The 21,045-nt window shown below is 32.9% G+C and overlaps 2 protein-coding genes across 2 annotated transcripts; one reads left to right on the top strand and one right to left on the bottom strand.

Moving 5' to 3' along the window:
* Positions 1-8,349: 8,349 nt before the first annotated feature.
* LOC133802385 (uncharacterized) lies at positions 8,350-11,272 on the top strand. The gene is made up of 3 exons (XM_062240683.1): positions 8,350-10,370; positions 10,489-10,579; positions 10,682-11,272. Exons 1-3 carry the CDS (start codon positions 8,427-8,429, stop codon positions 10,870-10,872), a joined length of 2,226 nt encoding a protein of 741 aa, XP_062096667.1. The 5' UTR covers positions 8,350-8,426; the 3' UTR covers positions 10,873-11,272.
* A 148-nt stretch (positions 11,273-11,420) lies between these two features.
* On the bottom strand, positions 11,421-13,534 carry LOC133802386 (CBS domain-containing protein CBSX5-like). The gene is made up of 2 exons (XM_062240684.1): positions 12,966-13,534; positions 11,421-12,528 (listed from the first exon to the last, which is right to left on the bottom strand). The coding sequence occupies exons 1-2, from the start codon at positions 13,310-13,312 to the stop codon at positions 11,751-11,753; spliced, it is 1,125 nt and encodes a 374-aa protein (XP_062096668.1). The 5' UTR covers positions 13,313-13,534; the 3' UTR covers positions 11,421-11,750.
* Between the last annotated feature and the right edge of the window lie 7,511 nt (positions 13,535-21,045).

Raw genomic sequence — 21,045 nt, 5'->3', positions numbered from 1 at the left:
GAAATGACGTTTGGTCATTTTGCCTTCTAGACAAGATTCACAAACCAGAAAATTTATGACTCTTAGTTCTCTCAAAGGTCCACCTTTTGTTAACCGGTTTATCCTGTCTACACCTACATAACCAAGTCTAAGTCGCCAAAGATATGTGTCATCCTCATTTGAAACTTTTTGTCTTTTGTTTCCTTGCGGTTTTGCTACTTTGAATAATTCTGAGTTATTAAGCATTTGTTCATTAGGTTTAAGCATATACAATACGTTTGTATGTTCTGCTTGACAAATTTTGAAACCATTCTTTGAAATAATAATCACATTATTATTAAAAGAAATATCAAAAGAATGTTCATGCAACATAGATAAAGAAACTAAATTTCTAGAAAATCTCATAATAAAATAAACATTGTTCAAAACAAGATAATTGTTCCCAAAATGTAAACGAACTATTCATTTTGCTCTAGTTGAAATGAGCGCTCCATTTCCAACTCGCATGGTCATCTCGCCATCAGCCAGCTCCCTTGATGACTCAAGTATCTGCATAGAAGAACAAACATGGTTAATGGCTCCTGAATCTAAAACCCAAGATGACATATCGTCTTCCACTACACAAGCTTCAAGTACAAGTAAATCAAAATTACCTTTCTTTTTCATCTCTGAGAGATACCTTTTACAGTTTCTCTTGCATTGACCTTCAAGTTCACAGTGGAAACATTTTCCTTTTGGTTCTTTCTTCATGGAGTTATTATCATTCTTGTTCTCCTTTGCTTTTGGTGCCTTCTAGCTTTTCTTAGACTTCTTTCCCTTTCCTTTGTCCTTATCATTGATCATCTTCCTTGTAACGCCCTGCTAATTAGAGTTCGTTACCACGTGTATTTAAAATTAGTGTTGGACTCGCTAAACGAGTCATTTGGACTAAAACATGTGATTAAGCCACTAAGGGTTCAGGTATTAAAAAAATTTGGTCAAGAAACAAACATTTCCATTAAAATAAAAATTTAGTCTTTACATGGGATCCCAAAATACAAGTTTAAAAATTTGTTACAACTAAAGGATTACAAAATAAGTTGGCTTAAGCAGAAAAACAGGGTCCAACCCTAGTTCCCCTGCGATATCTAGGCCATGGCGGTTGAGCGGACTGCATATTACACATCGCCTCTAATTCTCTCCAACTCATGGCTAGCCAAGCTTCTCCTTACCCTTACCTGCCTCACAAAGCACCCGTGAGCCAAAAGACTCAGCAAGAAAAGATATTAACAAATTCAGATAGTTCACAAAACATAACAACATGCTTAACAGTAATAACTGGAACCAAGCATACACACTGTACAAGTAAGTGACCATAGGGTCACACAAGTGCGTGTTACACTCCCATTCATTCATATGGCATTTGAGCCAGTCAAGTGCATAATGCACTCCCGGGTGGCCTAGCCATAACAACCTGCGCTCAACGCGCATAATGTCGATCACGACTTATAAGCCAAGCCTTATAGACCCTTGACTTATAAGTCGATCCACATAATACATTCATCATACACACAGCTACAATGCATTACAGTATACTAAAACATATATACACAGGCATAATTATAATCATGCTCATTAGTTGGGCCCAAGCCCTAATCACGTTTACATTTAACAAATTAGCCAAGCCCCAATCATATTACATTAATAGTTGGGTCAAGCCCCAATCATACATCTCACGCATCGGGTGTAGTTTTCTTACCTCGATCCTCATGCAAATAGTGGAACAACCCCAAGCGCTAATCCTGACCCGAGCCTGGAAGAAACCCTAGTCACAACACAAGTATATATTCATCAGGACTTAACCCTAGAACCCGAGTTCCAAACCAAACTCTAACTCTTAAAACCATGATTTCCAATTAACGAGGCGCTAAAAATTTCCCCCAAGCCCCCAAGCGGGCTCCCAAATCGGATTCTCGAGCCCCCAGGCCTAGCCCTAAAAATCAACATTTCAGCATTTCGGGGCCCCTGGCATAGTCAGGCCCACAGAAATTTTGGGGCTTCTAGACCATTGGCGCGATCGCACCAACCCTTGGCGTGGTGCGCCCCATAACTTGAGCCCCCAAATTGAATTCCAATTTCCCCCTTTCTGGGACACTAGCGCGGTCACGCTAGGTCACCAGAAACTAAAAATATGCCCAGAACTCGTAACTCTATGATTTCCAGCCAATTCCAGACCTCAAATCTGACATATCCAAGTGTTCCAACCACAGAAACACTACGCTAGACTTAGCCAACAAAACCCACTACTCCAAACATCCCAAACACCCATAAACATACAATTTAGAAATCAAACTCAGAAAACTTGAAGAACACGAAAAGGAACAGGGCCTCACCTCTAAATTCGAATCCCTTGGGGTTGATGGTGGCCTTAGAAACCTTTAGTCCCAATCCATAGTTGCAATTCCTCAAGAAATGGCCCCAAATCTCCAAAATTCTAACTTGATTAAGCCTTGGAGTGCCTTGTGTTCTTCAATGAGAAGCTCTCAAAATTCCCTAGAAAAGCTTGAATGTGTGAGCCTAAGTTCAGCTGCGCCTTGCTATCTAATGTGGTCAAATGACCACATTGCCCCTTGCCCCACTAAATCCCCAAAGGTTACCCTCAAGGGAAATTTAATCATTTGGCATAATTCCTGCTAACCTCAAATCTCATACAATCCTAAATAGTCTAACAATCCAATAATCATCAATCAATTCCCGCTACTCTATGATTCCAGATAATTTTCCAAATTACCAAAATCCCCCTAAGCTCACTCCGAGCCGGGTATTTTTACCCCGTTTTGACTTTTCTGCTAACTAGCTCCCTAGGATCACCTCATGCCGGGTAACTCACATATATCCACATAATAATGTGGTCACAATCATTTATCAAACATATTTACAATTATACCCTCAATGGGTCAAAATTACAAAAATGTCATTCTAATAAGAAACGAGCCCACATGCATATTTAATACACTTAAACACGCAAGCGTGATCATATCATAATAAAATTCACATAATAACATGCTCAAAACATATAAGCACTCAAACTCTTTTGTAATGGATTTGTTAAGAGACTCAAATGTATGCAGTTCATTCAACAACTGGGTCATGTTGAATTCCAACTTATTCATAATATAGTTGGTGGTGAATGTAGAGAAGGTATGAGTGAGCGATTCAAGTATGATGCTTACTGGTGTACGCCCATCAATGATGGCCCTATGTATTTCTGCTTCATGCATCAGATTAATCATGCTTAAGACATGTTCACGTACAAAAACACTTTTTCTCATCTTAGAAGTCATGTAGGTTCTAGTAGCCTCAAGTCTACTTTGATCAGATTGCTGTCCAAACATGGCCTGTAGAGAATCCATTATCTCAAACGCAGTTTCCATGGGTTCATGCTTTGTTCTCAGAACATCATCCATGCTCACTAGCATGTAACACTTTGCCTTGTTGTTGGATTGAATCTAGGCATCATACTTTTCTCGAACATTCTTCGAGGCAGTGGCAGCGGGCTCTTCGGGACATTCCTCAATCAGGACAAATTTATGGTTCTCACAGATTAACATAAGATTCAGGTTTTATTTCCATCTTATAAAATTATCACCATTAAGTTTTTCAAGTGAAAGTAATGCAGTTATAGGAATGTCACTGTTCGACATTACTATAAGAAATAAAATACAATTTACTATTTGAAAAAATATCAATTATTCGGAAAGTAAATATGATGCATGAATGCAACAATTAAAACACATAAATAATCATTTATTTTCCATGATGAAACTACCCAACAAATAAAGTGTCGTCTTAGGGTCGGTCAAGTTAAATTCAGATAGCTTATAAGACAATCTTATCTTTATAATTTAAAACTCAAAATAACTCTTTATTTTCTCTTTTGAAAATAAAGTACCGCTGGTTTGTTCAAGATGCGATTATTCATTGCAAAAGCTTAATTGTATCTTTATAAGTGTAACCCATTATTTCAGAATTTATGACTTAACTTAGAGAGTGTCATCTTAGGGTCGGTCAAGCCTAAAATACATCACTCATTCCTATCTTTGTAAGAAGTCAACCTTTGTATTAATATGTCTAGAAATCTTCCTTAGGGGGACGGAAACAAAGCTGCCTCCAGGCCCTATTCATATCTCACGATGTTGTACTAATAATGGAGACTACATTGAGATGTTTGACTTCTCCCACTTACTAGTTTAGAATAATGTGTTTTATTAAACTAATCAATTAATTCCAAATTAATTACTAGTTTATTAATAACCTATGAATGTAATTAATTAAAAAATACATTTAATTATAAAAGATCACGTTTCTACAATTAATATGATCTAGATAATTACCCATTACATTCATTTAACTTTACTAAAATATTTTTTAAATAAAGTTGGTTATCTTAAAGACCTATAAAAACAATATTGTCTTTGTTATGGTGTGAGTTACCAAGTTTTAACTAATTTAATACTTAGTAGTTTACATGCAATTGATTTCTCCAAAGCAATTCACATAAACAATTAGGACAATCCTAAATAATCATGTTTATAAAAGATGCATGATTAATAAAAATTATGTGGGATTTCATGAATGACATGTAATTGACTAATGCATGATCATGTTATCAATCAAACATTAATTAATATTTATTTCAATAAATACAATAAATAAACAATAAATGATGAACCGAGTACTATTGGGTATTTCTAAATTTACAACCTTTGAAAAAATAGAAATAAAATTTCAAAGTAGCCTTTGACTTGTTTTCAAGACTTCAAGAATGATTCTTCTCTCTTTTAGGCTTTCTTGCTAATCTTTAGAAATTTGTTAGGCCTGACTAATTAATTAGAAACTAACTTTCCAATTAATTTACTTAATTAAAACTAACTTTTAATTAAATAACTATTTTGTCATCTTTTTAAATTAGTTGAATTTAAATAATTAAATAATCAAATTCAAATAATTATTTAAACTTAAGATAAAATCTTAACCAACTAAAAGATATTTTATTTTTCTAACAAAAATAAAATAAGATAATTAATCTTTTAAATTCAAAATTTTAAAAATTAATTAAATAAAAGATTAATTACACAAAAATAGGATCTATATTTCGGCAACAAGATTGGTGCCCTAGACCACTAGGGCCGACGACACCATGGGAGCCAATAGGGCTCAGCATGGCTCACGGCTAGGTGGTTGCGGCATGGGGCAGGGGCGCACATGATAGGGGCTCTGGCAAGACTGGCGCACGCAGCAGGTGGCTACCTGGGCTCGCAAGACTGCGTGTTGGTGGCAGGGAGGGCTCGCTCAGGAACGTGTGAGGTAGTAGGGAGCCTGGGACTTAGGCGTGCATGAGGTTGGGAGCCTCTAGGCTTGCGCGCGCACAGGGAATGCAACCGCGTGGCTTGGGCCTAAGAACTTGGGTCGTTGCCTTGGTGGCTGGTGGCTTGAGTTCTTCTTTTCTTTGTGTATAGAATCTTCAAACCTTCATTTCAAAATTAAAATTTACAAGAATCTTATGCCATTTATGCTTTACACAAGACCTAGAAATTCAAATTCCTAACCCAATAGTATCATTTAATTAACGATCCATCATTCAAATATACATTCAAAAAATATATCCATCCATTCAATATACTTATCAACAGACATATAACAAATGCAAAAAACTCACACAACATTTAATATATATATAAATATATATATGTAGACTGCTTTGGTACCAATTGTTGGTATTAAAAGAGCAAATCAAAGATATGCAACGAGGAATGAGCCCTATTTAATAATAACACACACACACACACACACATATATATATTAAATCACATACAATCAGATTAGAGATTACCCCTTGTAGCCTATCACGTGCCCTCGATTCTTTTTGTATAAACGATCTTCCTATCAAAGATCTGAAAGCTTACACCTTGATCTTCTAGACCAATCGTCAAACACACAAGGACGTGTGTGGGCACGTAGGATTCAAAATGTTGATTTATGACTCTCTAGATGTACTTGACACATGAGATCTAGAGAGGTTTGATAGAGAGAAGAGGAATTGAATAATTTTCAGGTTTAGAAAAATTATTGCTTCTTTTCGGATAGAGAGTCTAACAACCTATGAAAAACAATTAACTTCTTCGGAAAAGTATCGTTTTTTATCATGTTTATAAAGATAATTAACTAATTTAATTAATCTTCATTTTATTAAAATAAAATTGATTAATTCTCAGGGATATGAAATCCCTGTGTGTGGCGCCACACTCACTGTACAGTAAGTGTGTCGACCACACCATTAGGGTTATCCCTAATTTTCTCATTTATTTATTTAATTAATATTTAAGAGAATATATTTATCCCAAAATAAATATCAGTTAATTCAAAATTAACTTTATCTTAAAATACCAGTTTTAAATAAATAAATAAATATCTTATTCTAAATAAGATAATTATTAATCTCTCTTTATATATTAATCCAAAGAAGATTAATATTTATTTTAACCTATAGTTTTTCAAAATAAAAACTATATAGTTAAATAATTAATCAATTGCCCATAACTATCACATAATTATTTCATTGCCCTATAAAATTAATTCATTTACAATTAAGTCATTCTCTATAATTCTTCCTTATGACATCCTTACCCTTGACAGTGTAGGACAGAGGTGACCTGGAGACCATTGACCTATTATACGAAGCTCCAATAAACCAGATTATTAATTAAACTCTTTAATCTAATAATCTTATTTATTAATTCCATGATTACTCATTTATAAATATGGAATTGCACTCAAAGTATTTATAGAATGATATTTGTAGAGTTTTCTCTTGTATTCCATTGCTATAATCAACAAATGTAGTTATGTCCTCCATTTATTGGTTCGTCAATTAGAGCTGGTCAAAATTACCGTTTTACTCTTGATCCTTAAGAACCATTAATTCACTAGCGCATAATTAATCTATAATCAAATTATAAATTTGAGCTCAATAACTATTTAGTTCCAGAATCAACCCTTAAGGGAACCAATATTTGATCCGTTAAGAAAGTATGGATTCCATTATTGTAAATCATGTTCCCACCTATTCATGATATTGAATCTCCAAAACAAAAGTAACTAGCTTCATTATATTAAGAGACCTTAACGAATGAATCAAAAGATCCAATGAGCACAAACATGAGTTCATGACTACTCGGGATTTAGACTTATTTACAAATTATCATCTATTATGATAAGAATTAAATCTTTATGACAAACAGTAAGTTTATAAAGATATTTATTTCATATTGATCATGTTATATATAATCACTATTATATATAATACATTTACCAAGATGTCTATCCACATCATTAATCTGAATCTAGATTACTTGCATCCCGTATGCTCAATAAACCGTACTAGTAACCATTCATTAAAGATTTCTTACTTTAATATGTTACTAAGTATTTTGTTAATTGTATATGATATTAATTCTATCGTATCCTCATAAATGAATATGAAATTTTCTTGATATTCATATATAAATTATTCAAATAATAATTATAACATTCAAATTTAATAAAATTGTACTTTTATTTAAATCAATAAAATGCATTTACATGCTTTTAGGACATAAATCTTAACAATTTTAACCATAACTTTCTCGACGATTCAAAAGACTATGGAAAGCTAAGAAAAATATCTAAAACATGTATTTATAGAAAATTCCCTAAAGATTATTCGAACATTGTCAAAGTTAAATATGAAGTTTCAAACTTGTAATGCCGAGTTTAACCATTGCTTGTAAAACATCCAAAATTCATTATTTATCACCAAAATGTCTTAGAAATCCTAAAAACATATAAATAAATAATCAGGTGCATAATCATACAAGAATAATAAATTAAAAATACACAAATTTGATATTTATCACCTAAGATGTCCAGTACCATACGATGCCTTACAACAATACTCAAAAATAAAAATATGTACCTAACATTTAAGCATTACTAATTACATAAAATTTAAGAAATGAACACATATATTACGCGCAAAAGTTCCTAAATTATATAATTACCGATGATATTATTGATCATTTTGCTAGAATATTTAAGAAATAAATAATTATTTTATGGCTTATGATATGGCCTAAAATTTAGCTTAAGAACCCTTAAAAACAAAAATTAATTATTAACGATGGTCAATTTTGGTATAAAATTAGTAAAGATGACCACTTTTATGGCTTATGACCAAATATTAGGCGAAAAATTAATTACTTAACCGGTTAAAGAAAAAAACCAAGTGACGTAAATACCCCCATATATTTCTCATATTCACGAAACTGCCCTTCTCTTACTTCAATTTCTGAAGAAGATGATAGAAGAACGAACTAGCTTCACTGGAAGGCTTCGTCCATACAATCCCTTCCTCTTCGAAACAAATCTCAATGAAGACCTTGATATCGAATTCTGTAATCAATCTTTGGAGGCCTCACTTCCCAAGTTTAAATTTTCTCTTCATTGTTCCCTCGCTTTCTCGTGAAATCCGGAGCCTTCCATCTGTTTCTCACAGGAAATGGCCTGATAGACCGGGACTCCTCAAATTCTCTATCTTCCGAGCGAATTGTGCTTCTGGGTCAGCGAGCTATGGAGGCTGGGATAATCTGGGACTCGTTGGTGACTTGGACTGCTCTGGTGAGTCTGACACGGATCAATTTCGTAATTTTCTTGTTTCTGTTGGATTTTACGACAGAAAACATGTTTTCGTATTTGCATTAGGGTTATTGTGTGCTTTGGTGATTTCTAGGGTTAGAGTTTCTTCAATTATAGTCTTTCCGGCTTCTGTATTGGTTTTTGCTGTTGGGTTTTCACTTGGGCTTGTTCGTGGCGGAGGAATAGGTGAATTGAGCTATAATGGGAATAAGAAGCGGGTGAAAGAGGAAAATGTTAGGGTTTACATTGATAAATTTAGGAATTTGATGGAAGTTGTAGATGAATTCCATGTTAAAGTGAATAATCTCAAGAACAGATTAGAGAAAGCTATTGATTCTAGAGAAATTAGAATTGTAGATTTGGAAGATTATACCATGGTCTTGGACTCCATTAGTTTATCTGCCTTAAATGCTAGGAATGTGATTGAGGCTTCAAATGATCATTTTGGTAGTTTTAGTGCTGTGTTAGCTGAGAATCAGAAGTCAAATAAAAAAACCAAAGAACTTGGTGAAATTGGCTATGACTTTTTTCAATCTCTCGGGGCTTTGTTTAGACAAAACTTGGTTGATTCCAAACCAACAAAAGTGAAAGGTAATAGTGTTAAGCGAGGAACGGTTGGAGCTGCTGTGAATGATGAAACTCGTGCTAATAGTTTAGTTACTTCTGCTGAGGAAAAGGTTATAAACCCAGTTAATGCGAATAAGCCAAGAGCGAATTCTGTTCTATCTCACAATTCATCAAATGATCTCTCTTTTGATGAGAATGATTCATCAAATGAGCTCGCTTTTGATGAGAATGGAGATGAACAAATCAGAAACAGAAAAATAAAGGAGGAAGTTGGCAGACTTGGGCAGGCCAACAGTTTTAATTATAGTAATGAGTATAATAAGCGATTGCGGTTGGTGAATAATCATCGAATTTCTTTGAAGATGGGCCATGATAATCTTCTTGAATCTGTCAATTTTAGTGTCAGAATGCAACACACAGAAACTGAAGCTTCCTTTGCTCAAAAGCAAAAGCTTGAGAGATCTGATGATGTTTACAGGTCTTCTCGTATCAAAGACAAAAGTGAGTATAATGCCAATGTACCTCCATTGAGAGAAGAGAACATGAATGTCAAAGACAATACCCATGTGGCTGATGACCAACCTGGACTTGACAGTGAGGTTCATTCCTCTAAATCTTCAATGGTTTCGGATGATGTTTTGTTTGATCGGTATCTTAGTGAAGCTAATGACCTCCTTCGACAAGCTAAAGAGTTCATGAGGGATAGTCCCGAGATGGAACTTGCAGACATTGTATTGTATAAATCTGCCGAACTTCTGTCGAAGGCTATAGCTATGAAGCCGATGAGCTTGTTAGCTGTTGGACTGTTGGGAAACACTTACCTTCTTCATGGAGAACTAAAATTAAGGGTTAGCCGTGAGTTTAGGACTCTACTTTCAAGAAGTAATCCATCATCTGTTGGAAAATGGGGTAGCATACGCAATCAAACTGGAAGTAAAGATGGCATTGCGTCAGCCCTCATTGATGTTTGTGAAGAGTGTGAAAAACTTCTCGTGGAAGCTGGAAGAAAATATAGGCTGGCTTTATCCATTGATGGGAATGATGTAAGGGCCCTGTATAATTGGGGTCTTGCTCTCACTTTTCGCGCACAGTTGATAGCAGACATTGGACCAGTAAGCATTCATTCCTCTCTACCTTATCATCATATTCTTATATTGCAGCTTCATTATCATGAATTTATGCTAGTTCAGTATTTTAGACTTAAAATAATGTGGTTTTTCGGTTTTGCAGGAGGCTTCCTTTGATGCTGACAAAGTGTTCCTGGCTGCAATCGATAAGTTTGATGCAATGATATCCAAAGGCAACGTCTATGCACCAGATGGCATGTCACAAGCTCTTTAACCCTAAAATCATCTGCACTGTCAATAACCAAACTTTTAAGCATTGAACTACTTTGTTCCTAACTTCAATCATTAATTTGCAGCTTTGTTCAAATGGGGCACGGTACTGCAACAAAGATCCCGGTTGCGGCCAAGTAGTAGTAAAGAAAAAATGAAACTGCTTCAGCAGGCAAAGAGGCTATATGAAGACGCTCTCGATATGAACTCAAACAATCTCCAAGTAAGAGAAGCCTTGTCAACATGCATATCTGAGCTTAGCAGTAGGCAATTCTAGTCATTCAAAAACAGACTGAACTTGCCTATTTTTTTGGACCATATCTCCCTTCATTCAATCTCAGCCTTTCGGGTTTTTTGATCTTTTCCCCATGTTTTCCCCACTTCACAAGAAAATAAAGATTAAGTTGTGCTCTTTGTTTGGACCATTCTTAGCAAAATAAGATTTGATGCCTAGAGCAGAGTATATAATAAAAAAAATTCCTCCTTGCTAGGCGTCCAATAAATGGAGGAGCTGTTTTTTCTTGTTCCCTTACTAGGCGTCCATTCAATCACTATGAATACTTGTTAATATTATTTTTGACAATTTTAGATTCAATTGTAATATATGATAATACTTGTATTGTATTGGATTAAGTGGTATAAGACCAAATATTTACTGATTTAACACTTCCATGGAATTATTTTGAGTTTTTTTTTTTTAAATCCGGCATTACACAATAAAATTTTTGTTATTTTTGCTAAGTAATTTTCACTTATTTTGAAAAATTGTAACCTTACCATACTTGTCAAAATAAGAGAAAACACCATATTTTCAATAATAAAAAATTAAAATCTCAATCCTTTTCTGGTATTATATTTGGCCTTGCAAATGTAGTGTGTTATCAATTTTGATGGCCCAGTACATTAAATATCTAGTGTCAGAATCTATATACTAGCAAAACACACTAATTTCTTGATCAAAAAACGTCTGATTGTCCGAGTCAAGGTTTTAGGTCCACATTTTTAGACTTTGAAAGTGTCAAAGGGAACATCAGAATATCCAAAAAGATACCATCACAAAATTATATCCCTCTCTTTCGCATTTTAGTTCAAGATTCCCAAAAGAATATATAAGCATTTAAAATCTTGGCATTTGCTTCTCTTCTCTTCCCTAACTTAGGGCATTGTATTCAAACGTTCCCTAAAAACTTTCAACATCGCAGCAAATGTAACAATCCCAACCAAAGTTCCATCCTGTTCAACAACCCAAACATAGTTCAAACGATGAGCCAGTGCTTGAATCATCACAGCCACCAACGAGCTCCATGAATAGCAAACAATAGCCTCTGAACTCCTCACTGTCAACCTCCCACTCTTTCCATACCCGAACTCATCGTCGGAAGAACTCGTCGAGTCTTCATCCATAAACTCCAACAACGCCCTAAAATTCTTCTCCTCGAGCCTATCTTTCACCAGCTGGACTAGGTCCTCTGGAGGGCCACCGTAGTCTATGTATGCCATTAGGTCGCTGGCCGAGAGTGTAGCTATGGCAGCAGCCACCGTTTCGTCACAAAAATTTAAGGTCGAGGGCGAGATTTCACCTACCAATTTTCCTTCTCCGTCAATCACAGCAACCGATGTTTGGCTAATGAGGCTCTGGGATATGAGGGGCAATGCCGCCGATGCGGGGTCGTCATAGTGAACGGCGAGGATGTTCTGGTCATCTATGAGGTTGAGGGAGTTGATGGGGTTGGCTGGAGTGGGGCTAAAGAGGCCTATGCAGTTGAGTAGGTAACGAATTATGTCTTCTTGGGTGACCCAGCAGTACTCCCTGTTGTTGGGGCGACTTGAGTTGAATGAAGCTGGTTTTTGGTGCAGCTTCTTTCTTGAACTTTGAATAGGAATTATCAGGTTCTGTGCACCTTCGAGAATTAGATCAAAGGCCTCTGATAGCCTGGAAATGATTAAAACAAACCATTTAGATTCAATCCCATTTCAACCGAACAGTATAATAAAGTTTAATAAAAACAACTTGATTAGATTCAACCCCACTCAACCCTGTTCTGTACAATATAGACTTTTGTAACAGTTCTTTGAATTATATTTATAATAACTGTTATTTAATTACAAAAATATTTTCTTAATTATGTTAATACATGTGTAGGCCCTGACATTAAATACAATTTCTTTTTAATTAAGCATTTTTGTTGCTGAATTAAGGAAATTTTAAATCTGATCATTTATTCCCATTATATTAATTGTAGATATGATATATAATTCTAAAATTGAGAATGAAGGTTTTGGATTCGCCTAAATTTGACTTCAATTTTAACCTAATATGTAAACCAAAATTCGAGAAAAGAAACGGAAAATAATTTAATAATAATAAACCTTGCATTGGGTTCCAAATGGCGAACAAGTCCAGGAATCTTAGGGATCAAAACGGAAACAGGAGACTGAAGCGCTTGAGCTGGAGACGCTAAATTCTCATCCTTACAAAGAAAGCAGATCACATCGACCATACAAACCTTTCCTATACAGAAAAGGCAGTCATCAGCAGCAGCGGCGGCGGCGGCGTTGGATTGGTCAGTGGCGGTCCAAACGCTGAGGAAGGTCTCGCGAAACCTCTTGAAAGCCGATAAAGCCTCGGTGACGGTGGCGGTGGCGGAAAGCGACCTAAGGGCAGGCTTTCCAAGACATAGGTCAGATGCCTCACGCGCTAATAGACTCACTGCCATGCACTGATGATCGAGCTTTTTTGGCGATGGATTTAGCTAAGCTAGCTCCGATGATTCTGAAACTAGAGAGTGAAAGAGAGAGAGCAAAATCTCAGAATATATATTATATATAGGATGGAGACGAAGAAGACGATGATGAATTTATATAAAAAATTGTGGTGGTGGTGGTGGAGGGGAGTGTTTGGATACGATAGAAACGGAAGAAGTTTGAGATACTTTTTTCGCTTTATTGTGATACGGATTTGTTATTTATAGGCAGCTCATTTCTACTTGTACGGGCTATAACCGGTGTGTTTGGAATGGGTCCCACTCTCACGCGTCATTCATATATATAAAGTAATGACAGATATTGAAAATACATTTGAGGGAAGGCCATGGATGTAAAACCGCTTGGTAGAGAAACGGGTTTGCTCACGCCCATGAACATATAATATTTAAGTGATTTGTTCTGATTTCTTCTTACTATTGACTTGTGGTAGCCGGTTTTGTGACTGGTTGGGTTTTATCTGATTAAAAAAATTGCTAGTAGCTAAGGTTCTAATGGTAATTGGACATTGGTTTTAGTATTTTATTATTTTTTCTAGGATTTATTATGTAATTTCAGTTTTAACACGCCATTTAAATTTAGAGTTTACATGCAACATAAATTTACATCACACATTAATATGAGAGGAACACACAATGTTTTAATTAAAATACACAATTGTTTAGACTAGGCAACCCATTAATTTTAGTCTCAGACAATGGAATCAAACTATGTTAGGCGGTGGAAAAATCTTTATGTTCATAATTTAATAAATTTTGGTATTTTTAAATAGATATCAATAAAAAATTAATTTTATTATAATTTGATTTATAAAAATGGCATTGCTATGTAAAAAGCAGTGAAGAGGTTGTAGAATAACATTAAGAAATTATTGAAGAAAGGGATGCACTATGATTAATCATAATAATTTATGGAATCTTTTTTAAAATATGGGGTTTTAAAAAAAATCCAATAACTAGTATGTTTTTTTTTAAATACCATTAAAAAATAATACAACTGAAATGTGAAAAAAAATTATGGCTTAATTCTAAACTTAACTATTTATATGGGAAAGAAAAAATCATATATATATTTAAAAAAACTACAAAAACATTAACAATTCAAAATTTCCATAAAAAGTTAAATGGCCAAAAAAAAAATCGTATACAATGTAATTTCCACATAATTTATCTTGGTAAATTGATAATGTCATTTTTATCATCAGAGACCAGTAATTGGCCAGTAAATGATTACAAGTCATTATAAACTTTAAGCATGGTAGTGTAATTGGCCCAACAAATTATTCGATTTCTCCTTTTGGGGCATAGTAGAAAATATATTACTGCCAAATATTTTTTTTTAGATTCAAATTGTTAAGATGTAATTTTTAACACAAGTTTAAACTTTTGTTGTTAATGATATGTTTTTTAAAAGGGGTTCTTAAAAAAAATTGTGTGGGCATTTCACAAAATATTTTATTAATTTGAAGTGGTTTTCTAATTAGGAGAGCTTTCAACCTATTGAGAGAAATATTATGGGATGTTAATACAATTAATAACACTAAACATTGTCAAATGTTCCAAATATCACACCCTAGTCTATTATTACCAAACTAATTATCAAATAAAGAGAGAGGAACTTTTGGTTGAAAAATGTGAATATAAATGAAGTATTTTCCTCTTTAGTAGGGATCCCATTAACTAAGTGGGATATTAATGAATGTTAGTATTCTTAGTGACACTAGACATAGTCAAATGTAAAATAATCTCACACTTAGGAACCTAATTAGTGAATGGTTACCTAAGTTAGTTCTCAAATAGTAAGGGATTAGCTTGGAAGTTGTAATTTTTTAGTATAAATTATGCGCTTTCCTCATTGGTAGGGATCCTGAGTGACTAAGTGAGATATTATGGGTTGTCAGTATTATTAGTGCCTCTAGACATAGTCAAATGTTCCCAATATCACACCTACTAACCTAATTAGTAGGTGGTTACCAATTTAGTTTTAAAATTGTGAGATATCTATTTGGAGGTTGCGATTTGTGAGTACGAATGATGTGGTTCTCTCGTTAGTAAGGCTCCCAAGCGACTATGTGGGATATTAGGGGATGTTGGTACTATCATTCACACTAGACATGGCCATTGAAACAAATCTACTATTTAGCTGCTCTTAGCCACTTACATTAATACAATTGTTGTACTAATTCAGCAGCCTAAACCATTAAAAAAGCACTTTAATTGTTAAATAGGACAGAAAGCCTATGAAAATAGTCGCTTCGTCACTCTCCAGTACAATTCTGTCAAAAATTAGTTCTCAAATATGACTACAAGTAACCTAGGACTGTCGAGTGACTAAGTGGTTTCTATGTTACTATGATTGTCGAGTGACTAAGTGGGACATTAGGAAATGTGTTGATACTATATAGTAACACTAGATATAGTTAATTCTTCCAACTATCACAACAAGTAACCTAATTAGTTGATAGTTACCAAATTAGTTCTTAAATTGTGAGAGATTGGCTTCGAAGTTGTGAATTATGAGTACCAATGATGTGGTTTTCTCATTATTAATTGGATATTATGGAATGTTAGTTCAATTAGTGACACTAGACATGTTCAAATATTTTGAATATCACAAACTAGTAACCTAATTAGTGGATGGTTACCAAATTAGTTCTCAATTTGTGAGAGATTAACTTGGAGGTTGCAAATTGTGAGTATAAATGAGGTGGTTTCCTCATTGGTAGGGATCCTGAGTGAAGAAGTGGGATGTTAATTCAATTAGTAACATTAGACATAGTCAATTGTTATAAATATCACAACTAGTAACCTAATTGGTGGTGGTTACCAAATTAGTTCTCAAATTGTGAGAGATTGGCTCGGACGTTGTGAATTGTGAGTAGCAATGATGTGGTTTTCTCATTACTAATTGGATATTAGGGAATGTTAGTTCAATTAGTGACACTAGACATAATCAAATATTGTGAATATCACAAACTAGCAACATAATTTAAGAATTACCTCATTTTTATTATTTAGAATATAAGAATTACACGATATTTAGATTAGAAATGCCTCATTTTTATAATTTAATATATAAAAATTAAATTATATTGAAAACAAAAATTATAATAAAATTTATGTAATCTTATAAATATTAATTATATTGGTCTTCAAATTTTCCATCTTCTTTATTTCTTTTTCAATTTTTTTTTCTTTTTCTTGTCCATGTTACAAAAAATGCAATATTTCCCTACAAAATAATCATAAATTAAATTAAAATAAAATATTTTCATTCATGAAATATTTCACATTAAAATCTATGAAATTATGGGACATTAGGAAATGTTAATACTATATAGTAACACTGGACATAGTTTCCAAATATCACAACTAGTAACTTAATTAGTGGATGGTTACCAAATTAGTTCTCAAATTATGAGAGATTAGCTTGGAGGTTGCAATTTGTGAGTAGAAAAGATGTGGTTTTCTCATTACTAGAATTCCATAGTGACTAGATGGGATATTAAGGGATGTTAGTACAATTAGTGACACTAGACATAGTCATATGCTCTCAATATCACAAACTAGTAACCTAATTAGTGGATAGTTACCAAATTACTTCTCAATTTGTGAGAGATTAACTTGGAGGTTGCAAATTGTGAGTATAAATGAGGTGATTTTTTCATTACTAGAATTCTAGAGTGACTAAATGGGATATTAAGGGATGTTAGTACAATTAGGGACACTAGACATAGTCATATGTTATGAATATCACAAACTAGTAACTTAATTAGTGAATGGTTACCAAATTAGTTGTCAAATTGTGAGAGATTAGCTTGGAGGCTGCAATTTGTGAGTAGAAATGATGTGTTTTTCTCATTACTAGAGTTCCAGAGTGACTAAATGGGATATTAAGGGATGTTAGTATAATTAGTAACACTATACATAGCCAATTGTTCTAAATATGACAACTAGTAACCTAATTGGTGGATGGTTACCAAATTAGTTCTCTAGTGACTCTAGACATAGTCAAATGTTTTGAATTTCACACCCAGTAATCCAATTAGTTAATAATTACTAAATTAGTTAATACATTATGAGAGATTAGTTTGGAGAATCAAATTGTGAGTACAATTAATATGCAAAATTTAAGATTGCTTGGGTTTTTTTTATTAGTTATAAATAAATTTATGGTGATTTTATTGACACTCATTTTTTTTTCTCTCCACACCCTCCATTAGCTAATTATTTGTTTCTAATTATATCTTTAATATAAATTTACACAAATACCATTACTAGTTATTTAACAATAAAATTATATTTATTCACAAACACTTTTTTAACCCATCAACTAGATAACAAGACAAGTATAAATGTTAAATTGTATTTTTATATATTTTAAAACTTTTTAACAAACATGTAAGTCAAATATATGTTATTTATTAATTTTGAATTAGGTAAGCTTTAATAATTTCTAACTAGAAAAAAAAACTTGATATTAAAGATGAAATAATAAATTCTTCCAAATATCACATAGTAGGGTTGTCAAGTGACTGAGTGGGATATTATTATTTATAATATTATAAATCATTTTTATTTAATTTTTAAATATTTATATAAAAATCCAAAAAGTAAATTACCTAGACCAATTGTGTGCTGCCACGTGGGCATTTAACAACTAGGTAGATATGGATGCAAAGAATTGTTGACAGGAGATATTGTAACGCTCTGGTTAACCAAGATCATTACACTATGTACTTTAAACAGTGCTAGACTTGCTAATCAAGTCATTTGGTTAAAAACGTGTAACTAGGGTTAAATGATTATAGGATCATTCTAGGGCCCGTTGCCCTGATAGGTGACCATAGAGTCATCCTGGGGCCCTATGCCCTTGCTAGGTGACTGTAGAGTCACCCGGGGCCCTTTGCCCTAGCTCTGTATAACTAGTCATAGAGCTAGTCAAACGCTTTGTTTTCCAAGCGACCATATGGTCGGTCAACGTAATAGTACGTTCCAGATTAGGCCTAAGCCCTTCGACCAACGTATAACACTATTGCCGCCCTTGACTAATAAGTCAATGACTTAACAAATAACTAGATACATATAAGCATACTCCAAACAACACAAGTATGCATACATAATCATCATATCTCAATCAATTAAGTGCACACACAGTAGTAACTATGTTCTTTAGTGGGGTTGAGCCCTAATCATACAGTTATTCACATATAGCATGTATTGGGTGCAATTTTCTTATCTCAGGTCCAATGCAAAGCAAATAAGAACGACCCTCGAACATGATCCTAGTTTAGAGCCCCTAGCGTTAACCTAGTCACAACTAGAGAGTTCTTCAAATTTGTTGGAGAACACTAGATTAACCTTAATTAATTAAAATTTAATTAATATTATTCTAAACTAATATATAGTTTTTAAATAGAACATATCAACTAAATTAATTAATTAATTGCATATAATTATCACATAATAGTACATTTGCCTTTAAAATTAATTCCTTGTAATTTTAATTCTCTCTCAATTTATTTTGTCAATACTCTTTGTACACTAGACAGTGTAGTATAAATGTGACTTGGAGACCATGAACCTTTAACCTCCAACAAACCAGACTATTAATTAAACTTTTTAATTAAATAATCTTATTTGTTAATTTCATTGTTACTCTGCTATAAATATGAAATTGAATTCTTAGTTATTTCCTTATTTACCTTCTTGCTCTCCTAATTCTTAGTTGATGAAATCTTGCCTTAGCACTTATTAAAATTAGCATAAAATACACATTTATATTTAACTTAAGCTCACTTTGTTTTTTCTTTTACATATTCTAAATATATTTAAATAAAATATTACGCAAAAATAATAATATATATACATTAAAACTTGTTAAAGTAAAAACAAATATACATGATTTTTATACATAAAAAAAATGTATGAAAAAATTAAAAAAAAAATGATTGAAATTAATACAAAAAAGAAATTAAAGAATATAAAAAAATTGTTAAAATAAATATCATCATCTGTTTACTATTAGTTTTATTTTTAAATACTTTTATAATTTTTATTTTATTTGTTTTTATTTTCTGTTTAGTGAAAAGAATTAAATTTTGTGATTGATTTTTTAATGAAATTATCAAAAAGTATAATTTTAATTATTTTTATTTTAATGTAGGAGTATAAAAGTTTTAACTTTTTTTGGTAAAACAAAGCGTAGATAATATGATGGTTTAGTGTATCAAATTTTTGTTTGAATAATATATTATATTTAATTAGTTGTTTTGAATAATATGTCAAAGTTGTTTCCCTCGTATGTTGAAGGTCTTATCTGTTATATAATACAAAATAGTAAACATGTGAAAAGAAAAAAAAATGCAGAACTAAATTTGTTATTTGACTATTGTCGGATAATTAAATGAATAAATAGATAGTACTTTCTTCTTGAGGTATAACTGGCCAACTAAGTTTTAAGGAGTAATGATATATTAGCTACCCCTATATGATAGCCTCTCAATAGTCATTCAAATGTCGGATATCTTTTATATTTCTTAAGCACTTTCTTAGCCACACGATTGAAACATATACAAATACACGGCTTGGATGATGGAACGACATAAGTCCTGCCTCCGTACCGGACGGGACATCATCTAGGTCCTTGAGGGAATATGCTATATAATTATTAGAATGTGGTATCTTAGTGTTTAATTAATACTATTTTTTGTATTTCATCTATTGTTCTAAACTAATTTAGGATCTTTGTGACACCACCTTATTATTTAATTATTATTATTATTTTAATATATTGTGTTTGGTAAATTTTGAATTAATTTACCATACATAATATATTTTTCTATGGAGATGGAGCTATGTGAGGATCCACTCCTAACAATGTAGAGATTTCTTGCCTAATAAGGAATAGGATGAGGATAATTTTTCATAAATGAGGTACGAATGACCTGATTAATTTTTTATTTATTTTATATATTTGTGTAGTATATTTGTAACTTTTTAAAGATTTTTTTTATTTTAAACAATATTTAGTATTTTGAATCATTAATTTACAATAATATTTTAATTTTTATGTAATCTGCCTATTTTATATTTATTTTTATTTTTTGAATAAAAAAGTCTCATTATTCCCTATCTCACCCCTAACGGGGAATATGCATAGATGAAGATTAAAATTGTTAATGGAGACAGGATAAGCACTCCCACCAATTCTCTACTCTCTTTTCCATCCCTAATGGCACTAATAAAACAATAATGTACTAGTTTGGTTCAAGAACAAATAATGAACTACTGAAATTGTTTATTCCCTATATTTGATCAAATTTAGTTTTAAAGAAATAGTTATCATTAATGGAGAATCAAAATTCTTAAGTCTGTTGTACCCATTTATGGCCAATAACGTGGTAAAAATAATGTTGATTAGGAATAAAGAGAAGTTGTTTGCCAATAGACCGCAGCTGGTCGCCACAAGGAAACAGGGTATGGTCACCAATCGTGCATAGACTAGGCAGATAACTTGTGAACATGTATTTCCTCTTTCTAGTTACTCACTTGTCAATTTTAAATTTGGATTTCTCGGAATTTAGCTACATTTAGCCATGAGTGACTATAGACCCAAGGCTACTCCAATTGTAGGATATAGTAATAGCTAGTAGTAGTTATAGTATGTTGATTACTATGGATTTTGG

Source organism: Humulus lupulus, chromosome 9 (assembly GCF_963169125.1).
Source record: "Humulus lupulus chromosome 9, drHumLupu1.1, whole genome shotgun sequence".
Taxonomy (NCBI): Eukaryota; Viridiplantae; Streptophyta; class Magnoliopsida; order Rosales; family Cannabaceae; genus Humulus; species Humulus lupulus.
The sequence above is the reverse complement of the archived record's forward strand: the minus strand, read 5'-3'. Positions and strand labels throughout refer to the sequence as shown.

Excerpts from the sequence above, each read along its gene's own strand:
- LOC133802386 (XM_062240684.1), bottom strand. The coding sequence starts at position 13,312 with ATGGCAGTGAGTCTATTAGCGCGTGAGGCATCTGACCTATGTCTTGGA. Across the intron at positions 12,529-12,965 it reads CATTTGGAACCCAATGCAAG|GCTATCAGAGGCCTTTGATC; the intron begins GTTTATTATTAT and ends AATCATTTCCAG.
- LOC133802385 (XM_062240683.1), top strand. The coding sequence starts at position 8,427 with ATGAAGACCTTGATATCGAATTCTGTAATCAATCTTTGGAGGCCTCAC. Across the intron at positions 10,371-10,488 it reads TGATAGCAGACATTGGACCA|GAGGCTTCCTTTGATGCTGA; the intron begins GTAAGCATTCAT and ends TCGGTTTTGCAG. Across the intron at positions 10,580-10,681 it reads CAACGTCTATGCACCAGATG|CTTTGTTCAAATGGGGCACG; the intron begins GCATGTCACAAG and ends ATTAATTTGCAG.